Source organism: Carassius carassius, chromosome 2 (assembly GCF_963082965.1).
Source record: "Carassius carassius chromosome 2, fCarCar2.1, whole genome shotgun sequence".
NCBI lineage: Eukaryota > Metazoa > Chordata > Actinopteri > Cypriniformes > Cyprinidae > Carassius > Carassius carassius.
This window is the reverse complement of record NC_081756.1, coordinates 43,181,610-43,201,926: the sequence shown is the minus strand read 5'-3', so window position 1 is coordinate 43,201,926 and position 20,317 is coordinate 43,181,610. Positions and strand designations below refer to the sequence as shown.

Genomic DNA, 20,317 nt, shown 5'->3' with positions numbered 1-20,317 from the left:
GGGTAAGAAAAGAAGAGGACCACATGAGTCCAGGGGGATGAACACATTAGCTATCTGGTAATTAATACTAGGTGAAAAACAACACTAAAATCCTGAACACAATTGTAAGCGATTGATTCTGTATTGATTTTAGTATTATATTTGTTCTCATTTAAGTATCTATGAAGTATCCATTTTGTTTCAGATGGTTCTATTTAGAAAAAAAATAAAATAAAATGGAAACAAATTAGATAATTGTTGACAAAGTAAGAGTATATAGCTATAAAATATATTGTAACTCAAATCAGTATTTGAAAAGAATGTGACATTTGTAGACTTTGGTATCTTTAAAAATCTGAGAACAATTTGTGATATTCATACTATTGGAAACTCTTCAGATTAAGCTGTGAAGCTAGAGATTTCTCCATCTGCTCTCTATTTGTTCTTATTACAGTCTAGAAGAGACAATTGAGATCATAAATCGATCTGGTTTTCTATTGCTGGTTTAGGACCAGGGTTATTATATTTACCCAAATCTAAAACCATTAAAAACTTTTTCGCTACCTAAAAGAAAGGATATATATATATATATAGCAACTCAAACTAGAGCTAAAATTAAAATCTCAGTGGTAACATTGCGAAGGATGGCCTGTTTACTTTTGCCACAGGCTGGGCTTAATAATGGGGATGTTTAATTACATAATTTGTGCCAATTACCTGACTAATGATGATAAGCAGTAGGTTTAACCACATTTAATTCAAATCAGAGCTTTCATGTCAAGCTTTTATCCTCTTTAATGGACCCTCTGGCCTTTTGGAATCGCCCACTGCATCCGACACGAGAGCCAGATGGGGCTGGATCTGTGCCTCCATGCATGTCTCTGCCCTGAGGAAAGTCCCCCAGCAGTGAGGGAAGACTGTCTGCTCTCTGCTTCTAAAGCCTGATAAATTGGCTTGCCCAGCTGGTGCCGTCACCCCTCAATCTGTGGTCACAGCCTTAAGTGTTCTCACACAGTCTGGACCAGTATTAGATGTCACATATAACAGGTGTGACGGTCTTCCGGTCTGTGACAATATCTTCTTTCTCCTTCATTCTCATGGCAGTGACGGACTGATGACGTGATCTATTTTATAGCATAGCAATTCATTTTTTATGCCACTTTTTGGTTTTAGGGGCTTAATTTAGTTTTTTATAACCTTAAAGGATAAGTTTGCAGATTTTTACCCAGCTTTGTATTGTTAGTTTCTGTAATACATTTAAATGAACAATGTGTGCCTGCACACAGATATCCCAGTTTATTTGTCTGCGAAAGTCAGCCGCATGACATGTCATTTTGTGTCTTTTGGCAGACTTTCAAAGCTTTCGTTAAAAATGATCAAACTTCTGTATTTTTTTATTCCAGTTCATAGACAGTCAAATCAACAAAAGGGCAGAGCAAAAATCAAGTGCATTACGGGTACTCATGTTTTTGGTAAAAGGGAATGTCACATCCCTTTTCTCCTTTTTTTTTTTTCTTTTCTTTTGTGCTCCTACTGCATACTCATACCCACTATGTGCTAATTTATTAATCTGTTTGCTGAATATGTTATAAATATTTCAAATAGGAAAGTCAATTTTCAGGAATTTTCATAATCAATTAACCAAATCTCATGCAGTAAGATTACTTTTTACTTATAATATAAATACATAAGAAATTCATTTTCAGTGCAGTGTATTAAATTAGTAAATTTAATTAGCAGTTTATTTAAAATATTACTGTTAATAATAACAAGCATAGAAAATACTCATTCTACATTAAAACTTTACTTTTAAGATTGTGAAGTATGTATTAATATACATTTTTGACAAAATTAATAATAACAATAACCACGAACATCCCTGATCACAAAAGATAAAAGAAAATTAGATTTCTAATGAGATCACTTATTTAATTCCTTTTGTCTTTGATTTACATTTAGTCATGGCTACGGCAGTACGGCTACCTCCCGCAGGCCAGCAAGCAGATGTCTACCATGCGCTCAGCTCAAATCAGGTTGAACGCCATCAGCGACATGCAGCGCTTTTACGGGCTGGAGATCACCGGAGTGTTGGACCCCGCCACCATCGAGTAGGACACTCACTCCATCACATGATCTAATGTATCAGCTACACTGTTAGAGCTACTACCAATTCACATTCATCTTAATTAAAAAATATATATTTTCATGAAGCACTTATACCCTGCTAAACCTGTAATTGAACAGAAAAATTAAGGTCACCTTATTGAGAAGAACCTTGAAGAAATACTGCAGGTTATTTAATGTCTATGGAACTACTTTTCTAGGTGGAGGATCATGTGGTCATGCATTATCACTGTTAACATTTAGCTGGTCATGAAATGAGTTTGATTTTAAATTTCCATAGACGGGTTTACAAGCGGTTCTTTTGCACCAATTTATGAAAACACCCAATACTAATGCATAACACACAATGTTGAAATGTTTTTGTTACACTTTCAAAACAGTGTGATATTTGCCTATTTAAAGGAATTGTTCACCTAAAAATCTAAGTTTGCTGAAAATGTTGCTTAAAATTTACTCACCCTCCATCTAAGATGTAGATGAGTTTGTTTCTTCATTAGAACAGATTTGGAGAAATTTAGTTTTACATCCCTTGCTCAGCAATGGATCCTCTGCAGTGAATGGGTGCCGTCAGAATAAGAGTTCAAACAGTCCATAAGTAGTCCACTTTACTCCAATTCAAGTCTTGTGAAGTGAAATACTGTCTATCAAGTTAAATTTAACTTCCAGCAACAAACCATAATATTGCTTTTTGTATAAAAAAAAATGATTATGTACTTGATAACTGATTAAGGAGAGCAATATGCACAGATCAAGCACAGTTTAAAAGCCAAAACAATCCAAAATGGCTCTAAACAAATAGGTGGATGTTGATGAGAAAGGACAACAGGGTAAGGACTTTTCGCTGGAGGAAATCTTATTATGGATTATGGACTCCACAAGTGAAGGTTTAAAGTTGAAATGCCTTAATGATAGATTTGTTTATTACAAACATGCAGCTTTTCACTTTCAACAGGATTATTGTGGTTTACTTGTGGATTATGGTGATGGTTTTTATCAGTTTTTTGGACTCTCATTCTGACTGCACCCATTCACTGCAGCGGATCCATTGGTGAGCAAGTGATGTAATGCTAAATTTCTCCAAATATGTTCAGATGAACAAAACAAGCTCATTTACATTTTGGATGGAGGCTAGGCGAATTTATAAATACATATTGTCTATGATAATAGACACCATATCTCAGATGTTTGCCATAGTAATTATGGCAAAAGTCCACCACGCTTCACAGTGATTGATATAAAGGGGCTTCCATTTGTTCAGCTTTCTTAACATGCCATTATTTTGTGCATGCCTATTAAGGTTCCTTTTCTACACTAAGCCTTCAACTTATCCTTTCTTTTTAGGGCCATGAAGAGACCCCGCTGTGGCGTCCCAGACAAGTTTGGGGGTCAGATCAAGACCAATGTACGACGGAAACGTTATGCCATCACTGCCCACAAGTGGGACAAGAGCCACATAACTTTCAGGTGGGTTTGGATCTGACTCTTTAGTCCATATAATCACCATTTCCAGTGGTTTTGATTGTAATTGTAACACTATTCTTCTTGTGTCTGCCATGGCTGCAGTATTCAGAACTACACGCCTAAAGTTGGGGAGTACAACTCATATGAGGCCATCCGACGGGCCTTCAAAGTGTGGGAGAAAGTGACGCCCCTGACATTTGATGAGATCCCTTTCCATGAGGTCAAATACGGCCGTCGGAAGGAACCTGATATTATGATCTTCTTTGCATCTGGTTTTCATGGAGACAGTTCCCCGTTTGATGGAGAGGGGGGCTTTCTGGCACATGCTTACTTCCCTGGTCCAGGGATGGGTGGAGATACTCATTTTGACTCAGATGAGCCTTGGACCATTGGTTCAGAAAACCTACAAGGTGAGTTAAAAGGACCCAAGCATTTTACATTGCATAATATCTAATAAACATATACCTAAAACTGAATTTTCAGCAGGTTTTACTCCAGTCTTCAGTGTCACATGATCTTTACGATCTATCTGATTTTCGAGTTTAATGATTAAACCTGTCAACCCAAGTTATTCTGCAAAATCTAGGGCAAACAAAAAGAAAAAGGTCACTTTGCAAGCCTACATTTTTGTGTTCACTCTAAATACTAAATGGCTGTTTTGTATTTGCTATTGTGAGGTTTTCATGGTCCTGTGGAGGCGGGTGACATCATTTGAGACAGATGAGTGACTATGTGAGCCAGTGAGCAGCATGTTGATGTATTTAGAAGGTCAGACATTCCTAGAGACTCTTGTACTTTGCAGTAGAGAACTGTAAATTATGTGATAAACAATAAGGTACAGTGGGGTCCAAAGTCTGAGAAAACATACTTCTGATGATTTAGGATTCTGAAAAAAATGGAAGGGAAACTTTGTGAAATAGACCATTTGAACCTATGTACAAAGATCAGAAGTTTAAAACCTGGGGCCATATTACAGAAATATCTTAACTCTGCATGTCTGTACAGTAACTATGTTGATTTCAGTTAAGGATCTGATATAGAACATTACCTTCTTCGATTTTAACCGAAGACTATAGAATACCCAAGATGTGTAACTCGAATATTTTTAAAAGGGGGGGGGTTGCGGGGTGAATGCAAGACTCAATGTGACCGATCTATTGAATGAAGCATTCTGAGTAAAATGGCCAATTGCTAATAGGTAAAGTCCTCCTGTTACTGCAGCTGCCGTTAAAAGTCCCAGTTTCTATACAAACAGTATTTGGAGATGGTATTTGATTCAAAGAAACAACATTTATGAGACGGTTGTTGTCAGATTTCATTGGTAATTTCAAATATGAAATTTAACCATATGCTTGGCAAACAGTTTTGGAGAATTTGATGTTTTCCCATTCAAAAATAGAAGAGCTGCACTTGCTTGCTCGAGAGGCATTTCAAAGATGGCCGGAGAGTAAAATGACTTGTCTTAAGGGACGTTCATCTTAACTCAGGTTCTAACATTGACAGCCAATCTTGCTGCATGTTATAATAAACAGAATGCTGTTTCAACATTCAACAATGTCCGACTAGCACCGATGGTGTCAAAGAGGGATGCACCAAATTATTATTTTGATAATCAAATAATCTAATGATTATTACCACGATTAATAGACAAATCATTGATTATTTTCACTGATTAATCGGTAGCTTTTGTGATTTATTTAAAACTTCAGTTTTAGAAAATCTTGTTTAATTACAAATATTATACAATAAATTACAATTAATAAACTCTCTCATTCACCATTTAATTAGTTATATGAAAAAGTAACTGAATTACATAATTCTGCCTAACATCTCCTTTTGTAAATCATATGTGACCCAGGACCACAAAACCAGTTGCTAGGGTATATTTGTAGCATTATCCAAAAATACATTGTATGGGCCAAAGTTATTGATTTTTCTTTTATGCCAAAAATCATTAGGCCATTAAGTAAATATCATGTTTCATGAAGATATTTTGTAAATTTCCTACTGTAAATATATAAAAATTACATTTTTGATTAGTAATATACATTTCTAAGAACTTTATTTGGACAACTTTATAGGCGATTTTCTCAATATTTAGAATATATATATTTTTTTGCAACTTTAGATTCCAGATTTTCAAATAGTTGAATCCCCCAGAGTCATCTTGGTGTGTCATGGCCTTAAGATGAGAAGATGCAGTAATATGGCTCCTGATTTTGAAAATAACTCAGAAAGGCCTCTTGGTCTATTAAAGGGTCAAAGTTAATCAGGGGATGTCTAGTTTTTCAAATGCTTTAATGAATTATTACATTGTGAAACTTTTGATTAAGTACAGACACACTGACTGCAGCATTCACTGAGGAAGTGCATAATGCAACTTCAAAAGGAATCTCTAGGATATTCCAGAGCCTTTTTCCATAGGTTTCTAATGTCTGGCTACAGGATCATCATTGTTAGCAATAGTTGAAGTTTCGGTCACAATGACACAGCTGTGAGGAGAGATGTGTCCTATTGCCCTGAAGTTGCATCTTATAACAGTTGTGGCTCTCACACAAGAGTAGCTTTGAATGACGACTGTGTTTGTCTGTGAAAGCCGTTATTGACTGAACTGTCGGAAAGCATTAGGACAGCACGTTCAGTACTTGTCTTATCTGCACAGTTATTAGCCCTAATGATGTTGCCTCTCTGAAAAGAATCTCTGAACAAGCAATATTACTGTTTGATTACTTCAGACGTCCTGCATGGATGAATTGGATTGTCCACACTAGATAATTATGGATACCGTCAGTATTAAAAGGAAGCAGTCAATCAGGATTTAAGAATTGCATAGAGCCATTTACACCCGCAGAGTCACAGATCATTGTGACAGCTGGAAAATGGAGACAGAACATGATTAAAATTAGTCACCAACTGAATGCACTGTCACTGTGACCATTTCAATAAATCTCTCTAGTGTGTAGATAATTGCAAATGTTCTGCACTGTCACTGATACAAAAACTACTTTGTATGTATTGAATGTGCACTTGCAGTATTTTTCTTAAAATGTACTGCAGATAATGTAATATTAATTAAATGAAAGGCTGCTTACAGTAAGGATCAGATTTACTAGCAATTGCGCCAGCGCAAACACTCTTTTGCCATTTAAAAAAAATATACTGTCAGGATTTATGCGCATTGAAAAATCATCGCTGAAAAGGCATGGACGGTCATTTTTGTGGCATTTGTAGGAGTGTCCCTATAAGACACAAAATTTAAAAGTATTAAATTTAGAGTATTTAAATGAATCGCGCAACATGATTTAATGTCTGTGGTAGTCAGTTAGCTGGTATTTGCGCCATTATTTACTGCCCAAACAAGCATGTCTTAAACCATACGCTAATCTGATCTGCTCATGGTAGACTGTGTTATGAAAATGATCTTATGATCTTTCAGTAGATCAGCTTCAGAACTCTCTGCTCCCATCCGCGCTTTTATGGGATTGTACTCTCATACTAATTTGCCATGTTTAGTCAATCTGGCTATATGTATATTAAAAGAGTGTACACTTTCACAAAAACCTTTATTAAAAAAGTGCACTTTTTAAAATTATAGTCTCAAATTTAGAGTTTTATATTAAAGTACTTTATTGTAAATGTTTTAATTTTTTTTTATTTACTTCTGCTTAACAAAAATAAGTGTAGGCCTTCAAAGAATTTGATTTATAATTTTAACTGTAGTGCGTTATTAAATTTTACATTTAATTTATTATGAATGCACTCAGTTGCAACTTTTAGTACAAAAATAACAAATATTAGTACATTTGGTAGTACAGTACTTTTACGATGTTGATAACAGAAGACAATAGTAATTATGCACTTAAGTGAATCAAATTCAACAAATTGCCTTTGATGTAAATTAAAAGAGATTTTCATCAATCAATTTCATCATTTAATTAAATGTTAGAAAAGTAAAAGTATATATACAAACCCGATTACAAAAAGTTGTGACACTGTACAACTTGTGAATAAAAACAGAATGCTATGATGAGGAAGTTTCAAATTTCAGTATTTTATTCAGAATACAACATACTGTAGATGACATATCAAACGTTTAAACTGAGACAATGTATAATTTTAAGGGAAAATAAGTTGATTTTAAATTTCATGGCATCAACACATCTCAAAAAAGTTGGGACAAGGCCATGTTTACCATTGTGTGGCATCCCCTCTTCTTTTTATAACAGTCTGCAAATGTCTGGGGACTGAGGAGACAAGTTGCTCAAGTTTAGGAATAGGAATGTTGTCCCATTCTTGTCTAATACAGGCTTCTAGTTGCTCAACTTCCAATCTTCCTCTCTATGATGCGCCAAATGTTTTCTATGAGTGAAAGATCTGGACTGCAGGCAGGCCATTTCAGTACCCAGATCCTTCTTCTACACAGCCATGATGTTGTAATTGATGCAGTATGTGGTCAGGCATTGTCATGTTGGAAAATGAAAGGTCTTCCCTGAAAGAGACGATTTCTGGATGGGAGCATATGTTGTTCTAGAACTTGGATATACCTTTCAGCATTGATGGTGTCTTTCCAGATGTGTAAGCTGCCCATGACACACGCACTCATGCAACCCCATACCATCAGAGATGCAGGCTTCTGAACTGAGCGCTGATAACAACTTGGGTTGTCCTTGTCATCTTCAGTCCGGATGAAATGGCGTCCCAGTTTTCCAAAAAGAACTTCAAATTTTGATTCATCTAACCACAGAACAGTTTTCCACTGTGCCACAGTCCATTTTAAATGAGCCTTGGCCCAGAGAAAATGCCTGCGCTTCTGGGTCATGTTTAGATATGGCTTCTTTTTTGACCTATAGAGTCTTAGCTGGCAACGGCGAATGGCACGGTGGATTCTGTTCACTGACAATGTTTTCTGGAAGTATTCCTGAGCCTATGTTGTGATTTCCATTAAAGTAGCGTTCCTGTATGTGATGCAGTGCCATCTAAGGGCCCGAAGATCACGGGCATCCAGTATGGTTTTCCGGCCTTGACCCTTGCTCCACTATTTTTCACCGCAGCATTGGGAGAGTTGGTGATCCTCTGCCCATCTTGACTTCTGAGAGACACTGCCACTCTGAGAGGATCTTTTTATACCCAATAATGTTGCCAGTTGACCTAATAAGTTGCAAATTGGTCCTCCAGCTGATCCTTATATATACATTTAACTTTTCCGGCCTCTTATTGCTACCTGTCCCAATTTTTTTGGAATGTGTAGCTCTCATGAAATCCAAAATTTGTTGGGAAACTACATATTGTGAGTGTGTATATATAACACATACTGTGTATATATAGAGGTATCGTTTATTTAACTTTTAGTACCTTTTTTTTTTGGTTGGTTGGTTTTAGTTAACTAAAATAACCCTGTTTAAAACTGTGCTACAGTGTACTTATTTTTCACAAGGGTAAGATCACAAACTAACTACAAATTGAGGCTGTTTGAGGCCACAGCCAGTTTGACGTAAGACTTCAGTTTGGTTTGTTTAAAACTTGTGTGCACTAGAAAGTGGAGGTCTGGGGTATGGCACATGTAGTGTATGAAAACAATCCAGCCTAGTTTTATAACCAATATTGATAAACTATTTGCCTTTTTATAGTGTAGTTTCCCATTGTTGCCTTCGGTTGACATAATGGTGAGAGATGGATCTGTGGGGATCAAACTCTGTTGTGTACCAAACAATCCAACTTAGTCAAAATGAAGCATCATTTGCAAACAAACAGGATAGGACAGGACTTGCCTGGATAGTTGTAACTGTTCCATACTACCATACATGATCCATACTAGATTATGCAATCAATTTCGTGACTATTTCCCTTCCTGAAATACCTGCCAGCACTTACAGGTTGAAACTAATTTTGGAAAAGTAATTTTGGTCTCATTTGGAGAGATCTTTTTTTTTTTTTTTTTTGGAATAGCATGCACCGATAAACTGTTTAGGTCAGAAAGATGTATTAAGATCAGGATAGTCCATTTACTTACAGAACTAACAGATGGAACCCTTTCCCAGCTTCCCCTAAAATGCTCCACACTCTCCTCTTCACTCATGTCTTATTTACCCAGTCAACTAAATATAGCTGCACTTCTATATCTTCTGCAAGACTAGTAGCAATTTTGTGTAATGTGCACACTTAATTGCAGCAAATGTAATGTAATGTTCTAGTTGATTCTCAGTATATCATGTGTCCTTAAGAGTGCTCATAAAATGCAGCTGTGATCTCCCAGAGCGAATGAAGATTAATAAGCTGTTGTATCAGACATTCTTTACTAGTGACCTCAGTAAATCAGTTTTTATTCTCATTGCTGACCATCAGATTGCTCTTATTCCACAGCCTGTAATATTTAATATGTTTCTCCCCGTAGGCAATGATCTGTTCCTGGTAGCCGTACATGAGCTGGGTCATGCCCTTGGACTGGAACACTCCAATAATCCTTTGGCTATTATGGCTCCTTTCTATCAGTGGATGGACACCGAAAACTTTGAGCTGCCAGAGGATGATCTCCGTGGGGTTCAGCAGATTTACGGTAACCTGACAACAGTGATGTCTTAAACATGGCATGGCATGAAAAGTAAAAAAAAAGTAATCGTGACTTTACATCCCAATTTTTTTATTGCCAATATGCAAGATATAAACTCTCTAATTTTTGAGAAAAAAATGTCAGTTGTTAGAATTACAAATGTATGTAATACAAATTCAATACTTATTTTCTTGCAACTCTCACTTATAAACTCACTTATATAAAAAAAAGTCTACATTGTGAGAAATTAAAAAGTTGGAATTACAATTTTTATTGTTTTTATGTTGTTTTTTCAATTGTGTGTTTGAGTTTATAAGATTTTGTGTCAGGATTTTGAGGGGGAAAATGTCTAAATTGTGAAATATAAACTCAGAATTGTAAGGGAAAATGTCTGAATTGCAAATTAATTTATTATCTTCCATACTAATCAACTGTGCAGTTTAAAACAGAACAAGTGTTTAGTTGAAGTTATGGTATAGTGGTCTGTGCCCTGAGACAATGTGCAACATTTGTTCAGGTCTGTTACATTTCATTTCCGGATCCTGTTATCTGTTGTTCCCTATGAGGAAAAAGTGCAGAAAATGTTTATAGGCACTTTATAGATTTACAGCTTTAGATTAAGTTTTGTTAGCTGTTAGTTTCCTGGTTCAGTCTGGAGCTGAGTTATTATAAACATGGTGCTGTAGAATTTTTTTTGTTTGTTTGTTTACAGTAAGTAGTTTATGTCCACAAAGACCAGAGTATTTCAAAGAAACATGGCCTGGCCAAATGCAAAGTAAACCAACTTAATGCAAAAAACAAATATTAGAAATTTTACACCATACGCTTGAATACCACTTAAGAAATGTTTGTTTTAGTTTTGCATGAGGGAGATTCAGCTTTGGGAAAACTGTAGGCATAATACCCACTTTAAGTTATTTTGGTTATGTCATGGCAAATAAATTATTCATTTCATTTGTTTTTGGAGTTTGCGAAGGCCAGCATCACTTATTGCTCACACAATAAAAATAGAAGAAAATATTTTGCATGCAGAAAATGAAGTTTAGTTTTTGGACCAATAGGATTTAAAGTTTTGTGACATTTGTTTTCATGACAAATAAGCAAATTCTTTCCCCAAATTCTCAAGTAGTGTTTCTCTGTATTATCATTATGCATTGCATAAACTAATGATTGTAATACGATTTACTTTTTTAAAATCTACATAAAGACAGTACAACAAATACTGGTATGAATGAATGGTATGAATAAATATTACAATTTATTTATTTATGACAAATGTAAGGGGAAATAATGTCACATGATTATTATGGTCAGAAAATAAGCTTCATTTATTTTAATTAAAATATATTTTCTTATTTTATGACCAGGAGGTGTTTTGTAGAATTCACATAAAATGTAGTTCTACATATTATATTTATCATAGACTGAACTTATTGCCACAAATTATATATTATCATATACAAATTCTATAAGTATTTGTATTTGTTGGTTTCTTGTAGGACCCCCTAGCAGTTCTCCCACTCAGGCTCTCCCGACTGTGACCCCCCGGCGACCAGCCCCTCCAGACCCCAGGGCACCCCATCCTCCTAAGAACCCTCCCGGAGCGCCCCCTCGCCGGCCGGACAGGCCTCGCACTACCGATCGCCCAGATCACTATGGCCCCAACATCTGCGAGGGCAATTTTGACACAGTCACCATGCTTAGGGGAGAAATGTTTGTTTTTAAGGTAAGCTAAAGACCCTGCATATCCACAAGTTTTTTTTCTGCGTTATGGTAATGAGAATTACATTTAAAAAATCTTTATAGTAATAAAACCACTAAAAATCCCCCATTGGATTAAATATGTCCCAGGCATGTTTTTGACAGGCTTCGTGAGATTCGTGATTCACTCAGCTTTCTGAATCGGATCAGGTCAAGCACTGAAACAATAACAGTGCAAGGTTCCAGGTGGAGTCCTGCTGAGTTCGGCCTGCTCTCAATCAGGCTTTGTTAGGCAATGGGCCGTAAAAACCCCAGTGCTGGTCTTTGTTATGGGGCAGAGCTCCATAAAGAGGAAAGGAGTCGTCTATTTAAAATCTGGAGTTGATCAGTGAATTCATCAGACCGTTTGCTTGAGTTGTGGTTTTGTGGTCACGTCATATGAATTTGTTTTTCTTTTCTTTTTTTCTGGATGGAAGAAGTACTCTCTGTGGCAGAGTGTCTTTAATTCCTATCTCTCTTTTTATCTGTAATCTGCATCATCTGATCTTTCACTTTCTTTCCATTAGATGAAAAAGGCTTTTGTCTTGCTGTTGGTGAAATTAGAAGGAATGTAAAGTATCTAAAAGAATGAAAAGATGTTTGTACTTGGAAATGCTTGACAAAACATGCTACATTAGGTTATTTTAAAAATCCCCATGATGTCATTGAGCAGCCAGTTAACCTTACTGCAGATAGATATTTAGGGACCAAAATAGCATGGACACTTAGGAGTGGCTTGTTTTGACCAATGAATAAATTATGAATTTTACATTTGTGTTTTCTACAAATGTTTAATTTTTTTTATTGTAAAATCATTTTTTTATATAATAATAATAATAATAATTATTATTATTATTATTTTAATTTTATATATATATATATATATATATATATATATATATATAAATATATATAAATATATATATATATATATATATATATATATATATATATATATATATATATATATATATATATATATATAAATTTAAATTATATATTTTAATTATATATATTTATTTAATATATATTTATTTAAATATATATATATATTTATATTTGTTATTTATGGATGTTGTTACTTTTATATAAAAATTGTATTGTAATTTTATGGTGAAACATTCTATTTCAGTTCAAATTATTGTTTGCCATCTTATCTGTAGATGTGGTGAGCCAGGGGCAGAACTTACTGGACGAGAATAGTTTGTTGGCAAATATGCATGCGCTTTTGTTACAGGTGTTACTGTTTAACTGACCACAGTACTTAAGTTATCCATTGGACAACAATCAGATGCCCTTGAGGAAAGGACCACCCAATAGTAATCTGCATTTTCCATGCTTTAAGAGGCAGGTTTCTGAATAAAGGCCATTCCCCTTGTAACACAGACCTACAAGTTTCCTCATACAGGATTGTGTTCCTTCATGCGAGAACAAGGTGTGCGTGTGTGTTTGTGATGAGGTGTTGGGGTTGAGGAGTGTGTAGGGAGAAAGCAGGATAAATTAATAATGTGTTGGCCGCAGACTCGGCTCTGGTTTAATCTGGGCTTGGTTTGAAACCTACTGAAGTTCCTGGTGGAAAGCCTGAAGTGTAAATGATACAATGAGTGTATGTATGTATATGTACCTGATGTGTTTGTCTTTACTAGTGGTGGAAATATTGATTCTTTCAAGAGATTCGATCATTTTCAGTTCGTTCACCAAAATCATTCGTTCAGATTCGTTTACGGATTCGTTCAGTGACCATTTTTTCATATTACACAAATATTACACACGTATTCACTTCTTACAGAAACTGATTTGGCTTTATTAAAATGTGTGAATAATTGCATTAAATAAATAAAGTCCGAATAAGTTGTTCAGATGAACAAAGCACAAGGTTTTCTTGCATAATTAGCAATTTGATTGTTTGGTCAGACAGTTCATATAGGTTATAATATATTCACATTCATAAATCAGGGATTAAACGTGGAGTTATGTTCTGTATGCTAAATATGAAAACAGGCTTATGTGCACCTATGATTGCTGATCGAGATTGAAGATCACTCGTTCAGTGAAGGGCGTATTCGTTTACTACATTCAACAAATCACATGCTCTGTCACATCTCATACTTGAAGGCTATTGGCTCGAGGTTGAGTAATTATTTGATCGGATGGAACTACCCAGTTCACCGAGCTGCGCATGCACTGCTAATAGCGCCGCTTTGCTGTGGAGGGAGGAATTTCAGTGAACGAGAAATATGAGTCAATGGATTACGTGAACGAGAAAGATACGTTTACCTAAAAGATTTGTTCAAAAAGAATGATTCTTTCACGAACGAAACATCACTAGTCTTTACCTGTATAGTGTATACATGATCTGTTTGCGTTTGCAAACATTATTAATACAGCAGCTCATATTAATGGTCAGGTGTCCTAAATATAATCTTTAGTGCATAACTTCCTGCACCTCCTGAATGATATGTCAGGTTGTTGTTAATGATTTGTAATCAGGTGTACATTTTTGCCGGGCAAAGAAGAGAAACATTTATACTGATAATCCAAGTAGTCTGAAATCTGAATGATTCTATCTTTTTGGTACCTTATTTGTTGTTGCTTGATTGTCCTTCTGTTACACATTTAAAAGGACAGTTCACCCAAAAATTAAAGTTGTCATCATTTACTTACCCTGATGAACATTTATGAGTTTCTTTCTTCAGTTGAACATAAAATAAGCTATTTTGAAGTTGCTGGTAGCCATTGACTTCCATAATATATATATATTTTTTCCCATATGGAAGTCAGTGGCTACCATCAACTGTTTGATTGCCTACATTCTTTCAAATATCATCTCTTTTTTTGTGCTCAATAAAAGAAAAAAACGAATACAGGTTTGGAACAACTGGAGGGTGAGTAAATGAGGACAGAAATGTCATTTTATTGTTCATTTAATCTATAAAATGTTTTAAAAAGAGCTATCCCTTTAAGGGAAAATGGTTTGGAGAATGTACAGGGCAGGCTGTAGGCCTAGAAGTCTGAGAAGACTTCTTGGTCTGGAGGAGAACCAGAAACCCTCCTATGCTAAGCAGTGCACATTTCAACTGAGGGTTCTGGGAAATACACAACCATTATCATGTGGTCTCTGATTCTTGTCTTATTGCCTCCTCAGGGCCGCTGGTTCTGGAGAGTGAGGAGGAACAGAGTGCTGGATAACTACCCAATGCCTATTGGACACTTCTGGAGGGGTCTGCCGGGAGACATCGACGCTGCATATGAAAGGCATGATGGGCGATTTGTGTTTTTCAAAGGTATTTTCTCCTTCCAACTTCACTTGAACATTGATATAGCTCTGTGCTCTTAAAAGTTAATATAGACCATAAAAATGTTATATTTTTGAGAGAAATGATTACCCAGGCTGTTAGAATTACATCGCATTGAAGTGCTTTACATTAGAACAAACCACTGATTTTGATGTTTGTCATTTAGTACAGGAAGAGTCCTTAGTTTCCATCAACCACTTATGTGTTAGTCTGATGGAATTTACAGGTGTGTTACAGGAATTTTACATGACTTTTTGGTTTATATATGAGTTTGAGGTGAATGGAAAAATTTAATTTTGGAGCTGTATAATTCTGGAGATTGGCCATAAATTTAGCAAAGGAAGCAAAACTCAGCAAATGCTTTAACACTTATTTGTTTTGCTTCAATCAGGGCTTAACAATAAGTTTTTTTTTCAGCTACTGAAAATATTTTTTTTAGCATTTAAATGTGTCATTATAATTTTTTTTTTATTAATTTTTTTTATTTCTCAATGAAAACTGTTCTATTATCAAATTTAATTTATTTAAAAAAAATTATATTATATATATGTACATTAAAAAATTAAAACACTATAATTTTTTTTTACATTTTTTTTTAAAAGCACAATCATGTAACTCCATTACACCTATACATTCATAAACATACTTTGCTTTTTGCCTAATCCATTGTTACTGGGGCTTCCAGAACCTTTGCATGTCATTTTTGCAGTTTCAACAACATCCATACTGACATCCAGGTAGGTAACTTTTAACTTTAAAAAAATGTAAAAAACCTGCTCAAACCACAGTGAAGTTTCCTAAATTAGTTCTACTGTACATATTAACACCCTGAAACAGACATCTAACAACTTTCTTGTGAGGATTTCTGTGGAGATGAATGTAAATTTGTTAGACTTGAGGAACGCTGACTCCCATAAGGAAATCATGTTGAGCAAGTGATGTCATTGGCAAGGCCCTTTTAAAATTTGTATTTCTGCCTTTGGAGAAACCTGGGAGACCAACATTTTTGGGGAGTAACATCTGTTCTTAGTGAGGCGAGGCCATTGCATCAGCTAGCGGTTCTACCAGATGCTGACAGCAACGGTTGGACTTGGATATAGGCCCACTGAATCAAACGGGTCCATGAGGATGGTGCCTCAGTGTCTGCCATACTGTAAAATAATAAAATACAAGCGTTATCACAGTGTTTCTGTATCAGCTCCATGCAATGCTTTGTCGTCACTTGAACCGCTAAAATGTGGGATTCGAAACAAACCCGCATTGTTGGTGCATCTCTTGCAGTGTTGTAATGCAGTTATTTGTGTTATAATAGGGAGTAAACACCAATCTGTTGGTGAGTTTTGGATTTTATTTTACTGTGCCAAAGGTTGGAAAGTCCCACATGAACTGTGAAATCCGGTTACCAGCTGAGTGTTGCTGCCTACGCTTTCTTGTCTTTTCTGTTTGCTTGCCATTGTTTCCAACCTCCCCTCTCTCTCTTGATGTCCATTTTTGAACTTTTTGAGAGTTTTTTAAATGGATGGCCGATATATAAACCTGTTTGATGGCAAATGAGACAAAAGCTCTAAGGATGTAGGATGGATGTAGAATAGATAAATGGATGGATGTAGGATAGATAAAATCAGAGAAGATGAACCAAGCATTGTTAAAGGAATTCACAAAGCTCTAATCCAATAGAGCGGGAGATTTGCATCATGGATGTGCAGCCGACAAATCTGCAGCAACTGCGTAATGCTGTCATGTCAATATGGACCAAAATCTCTGAGCATGTTTGTAACACTATTTTGAATATATGCCATGAAGAATTAAGGCAGTTCTGAATGCAAAAAAGGTCCAACCTGGTCATAGGTGTACCTAAAAAAGTGGCCAGTGTGTGTTCACCTTGGTCCATTTATGTACATAATATATAAAATGACCTCTTGGTAAGACAAGTTCTTTTCATTTTGTCTTTTAACATTTATATTAAATATTTGAGAGAGTTGAAATTTGCATTTAAAAGTATGATCCAGACATATATATTATCTATATATATATATATATATATATATATATATATATATATATATATTATCACTACTTCCACCTCTCTCTCTCGTGTCCTTCCACCTGTAGGAAGTCAGTATTGGTTGTTCAGAGAAGCCAACCTGGAGCCCGGTTACCCTCAAGAACTGATGAGCTATGGTAGAGACATCCCATATGACAAGATAGAGACAGCCATTTGGTGGGAACCTTCAGGCTTCACTTACTACTTCAAAGGAGACTGGTGAGGGGATAGTCTTATTTTTTTGTTCCACAAATAATACTGCCTCTAATGTTTTATAGTCTAATCACTCCCTTGAGTTGTTTACATCTGGTGTTAACATCAGTCCCGGGTGACCTGATCACAAGTGAAATTAAATTGATTCATGAAATTGTCATAGAGAGAAGACTTGCAGAGCTGTTGTCCAGAGTGTTAATGTCAACAAGTCTCTTTAAAAAATCTGAATAAATATAGACAATGTCATTCTTGATCATGTTTTTATTTTATTTATTTTACAAACTTTTACAAAGATTGAATCCCTTTGATTTGGCACAATGATAAAATGCTTGTTTTGCATCAGCATTTATGATAAGTGACCACACTGAATATGGTTAGTGGTTTTAGTGCTGTGTCCTTGTGATCCGGTCATCTGTGTTGAATGTTATTAGCATGTGTAAATGGGGTCACTGTGCTGTTACTTAAATAACTGCATCAAGAAAAGGCAGAATGATTCTCATTGAGGTATGATTGATAAACTACAGGTACTGGCGCTTTAATGAGCACTCCAGAGCTGCAGATCTGGACTACCCTAAGCCAATCAGTGTGTGGGGCACTTCTGTGCCGTCTTCCCCCAAGGGGGCCTTCCTCAGCGATGATGGAGGTGAGTGAGTGAAATGGTGTGTGGGGTTGAGGGGTCATCCAGTGCCTGTCACCTTAATGTACAGGATGGATACAGAACAATCAAATCACTCAGGCGGTGAAACAAAGGAAGTGAGAGAATGTAATGTGTGAAATGTGATTTGTGGAAATAATGTGATATTATTGGGAAACACTTATATCACTGAAAGCATATCACTGAAAGCATGACGTGCTAGTATGATTTGCTTATGTTCCTTAACTGAAAGTCGTTTTGGATAAAAGCGTCTGCTAAATGAATAAATGTAATACCACAGAATATAATTTTTACTTAATTTTGAAAGCCCTAAGTGTGAAAAAAAAGTTAAGTAATGCACATGTAATGGTAAGTTTATAAGTTCAAAACAGAAATGCGCAGCTTGTAGTTTTGTTAGAGCAAAAATGTGTTAATGTTTTTTGAGCTGTAAATTCCTGTCTAAATTGTCCTTGTTTTAGATTAAGTACTAATTATTTGTTACCAATGCAATTCGAGTGGCTGGTTTTGTTTATGTAATTGGTTCCATTCTGGTATTCTTGTAGGTAATGTGCAAAAGGTATTAAGTTTCATGACAAAATTGAGACTGCAAGCTATCAGATTACTCAGACCATCTCAGGATTACCTCAGCTGTCTGCCATTGCATGGAAGTTAAATCTGTTGCATATGCCACAAAAATAGTAGTTTGGATTTATATTTGGTTATACTGTACATATTTACATGGTCAGCTGTAAATTTAACCTGAGATGGCAGTCTGATTGATGAAGCATGAGATGAATAATGTAAATAGGCCAAGTGTGTATATATACATACATACATACATAATAACTATATATATATATATATATATATATATATATATAAAAAATATATATATATTTTTTTTTAAATATGTTTCAAAATACATTTATGGAAGTCAAGATATATTTTGGTTATGTCTTGTCTAAAAAAAAAAAGAAAAAAAAAAGAAAAAAAAAAAAAATATATATATATATATGTATGTATGTATGTATGTATGTATGTATGTATATGTGTGTATATGTGTGTGTGTGTGTGTGTGTGTGTGTGTGTACGTGTACCATTAACAAATATATTTTTTTCTCCATATATTTCAGTCCAAGAAAATACATTCTTGTCACATTTGAAGAACAACTTAATTTGTTGTCTATGTAACGTGTGAACATATAACACATTTAATATACTTTACAATGTTCCAAAAAAGGTGCAACATTTCATTATATAAAAAAGTAATATTATAAAATCATTATACATCTAGTTTAATCTGTAGTAGGCTTTTCTATCCAGATTTGCATTAGGCCTAAACACAGGCTACTGAATGACTAAATATTTTATTATTTTTTTTAAATATATTTTGGTATATGAAGGTTGAAACCAAATATATTTTCAATTTCAAAAGTATATTTTATTCACATTCACCGTTTACAACATATATTAAGCATACATTTAAAATGTATTTTGGCCAGATTGTTGTTATTATTCTTTTTTTGTAGTTTGTTATTTCAGTCAATGAATAATGACCAGATAAGCTATCTTGTAGATAAGCTTTAGTTCCTTTTCAGGAACTCGAGCAGCGTCGAACGCTTTGGGGAACGTCCCTGAAGAGACCGACTCTGAATATCATGTGCAATCTGTCCAATGGAAGGGCGTGACGTCATGGGCGGGGTGACGTAGCGACCAGGAAGCTATAAAAGCACGTGCCACGCAGCTGGCTTCAGCTTCGCGTCTGTCAAGCGCTCTGTGTGTGCATGTCAAAAGTCTGTCCTGTTGGTCCTATTTATTGTTGTCTGTCTTTAAAATATAAAACAACTCAATATGCCTAAAGTTAAGGCTAAGACCAAGCATGTGAGGGGCGATTGCAAGCCACGTTATAGATTGTGTGTTCCTCCCTGCTCTCGTTACATCACGGGTGGGGATACACACAGTCTGTGCGTGGCTTGCCTGGGATCGAAGCATGCTGAGTCGGCTCTCGAGGGGGCCTACAATCATTGTGAATGACTGCCAATGCGGATGCTTCGATCCCAGAGGGCTCTCTTCGAGGAGGGAGTCTTCACCAGCGTTCCCTGCGGTGCTGGCCCCGCTTCTGCAAAGGCAGAACGGCTGCTGCACTCGTGGGGTTCACAGGTGGATCTGTCAGAGGGAATGGAGACGGGCCAGTCCTTATCTCCTTCTTCGTCTGCCAGATCCGGCGCCCAATCCCCAGGGTGAGGGATCAGCTCTTCACCTCTCTTCCTCCAAGGAGG

The 20,317-nt window shown here is 35.8% G+C and overlaps 1 protein-coding gene across 3 annotated transcripts in view; it reads left to right on the top strand.

Moving 5' to 3' along the window:
* Positions 1–20,317, top strand: part of LOC132110289 (matrix metalloproteinase-15-like) — a 141,656-nt gene that overhangs the window by 8,882 nt on the left and 112,457 nt on the right. For 2 of the 3 annotated variants that reach the window (XR_009424636.1, XM_059516862.1), the window contains exons 2-9: positions 1,939–2,087; positions 3,445–3,567; positions 3,667–3,974; positions 9,956–10,117; positions 11,611–11,837; positions 14,997–15,135; positions 17,260–17,410; positions 17,929–18,047. Coding sequence is in view for 2 of the 3 variants with exons in the window: in XM_059516862.1 (XP_059372845.1) it covers positions 1,939–2,087; positions 3,445–3,567; positions 3,667–3,974; positions 9,956–10,117; positions 11,611–11,837; positions 14,997–15,135; positions 17,260–17,410; positions 17,929–18,047 (1,378 nt within the window). In the remaining variant the exon portion in view is untranslated. Of the gene's footprint in view, positions 1–1,299; positions 1,426–1,938; positions 2,088–3,444; positions 3,568–3,666; positions 3,975–9,955; positions 10,118–11,610; positions 11,838–14,996; positions 15,136–17,259; positions 17,411–17,928; positions 18,048–20,317 lie in introns of those variants that run through there. The other variant, XM_059516868.1, reaches the window with a different exon arrangement.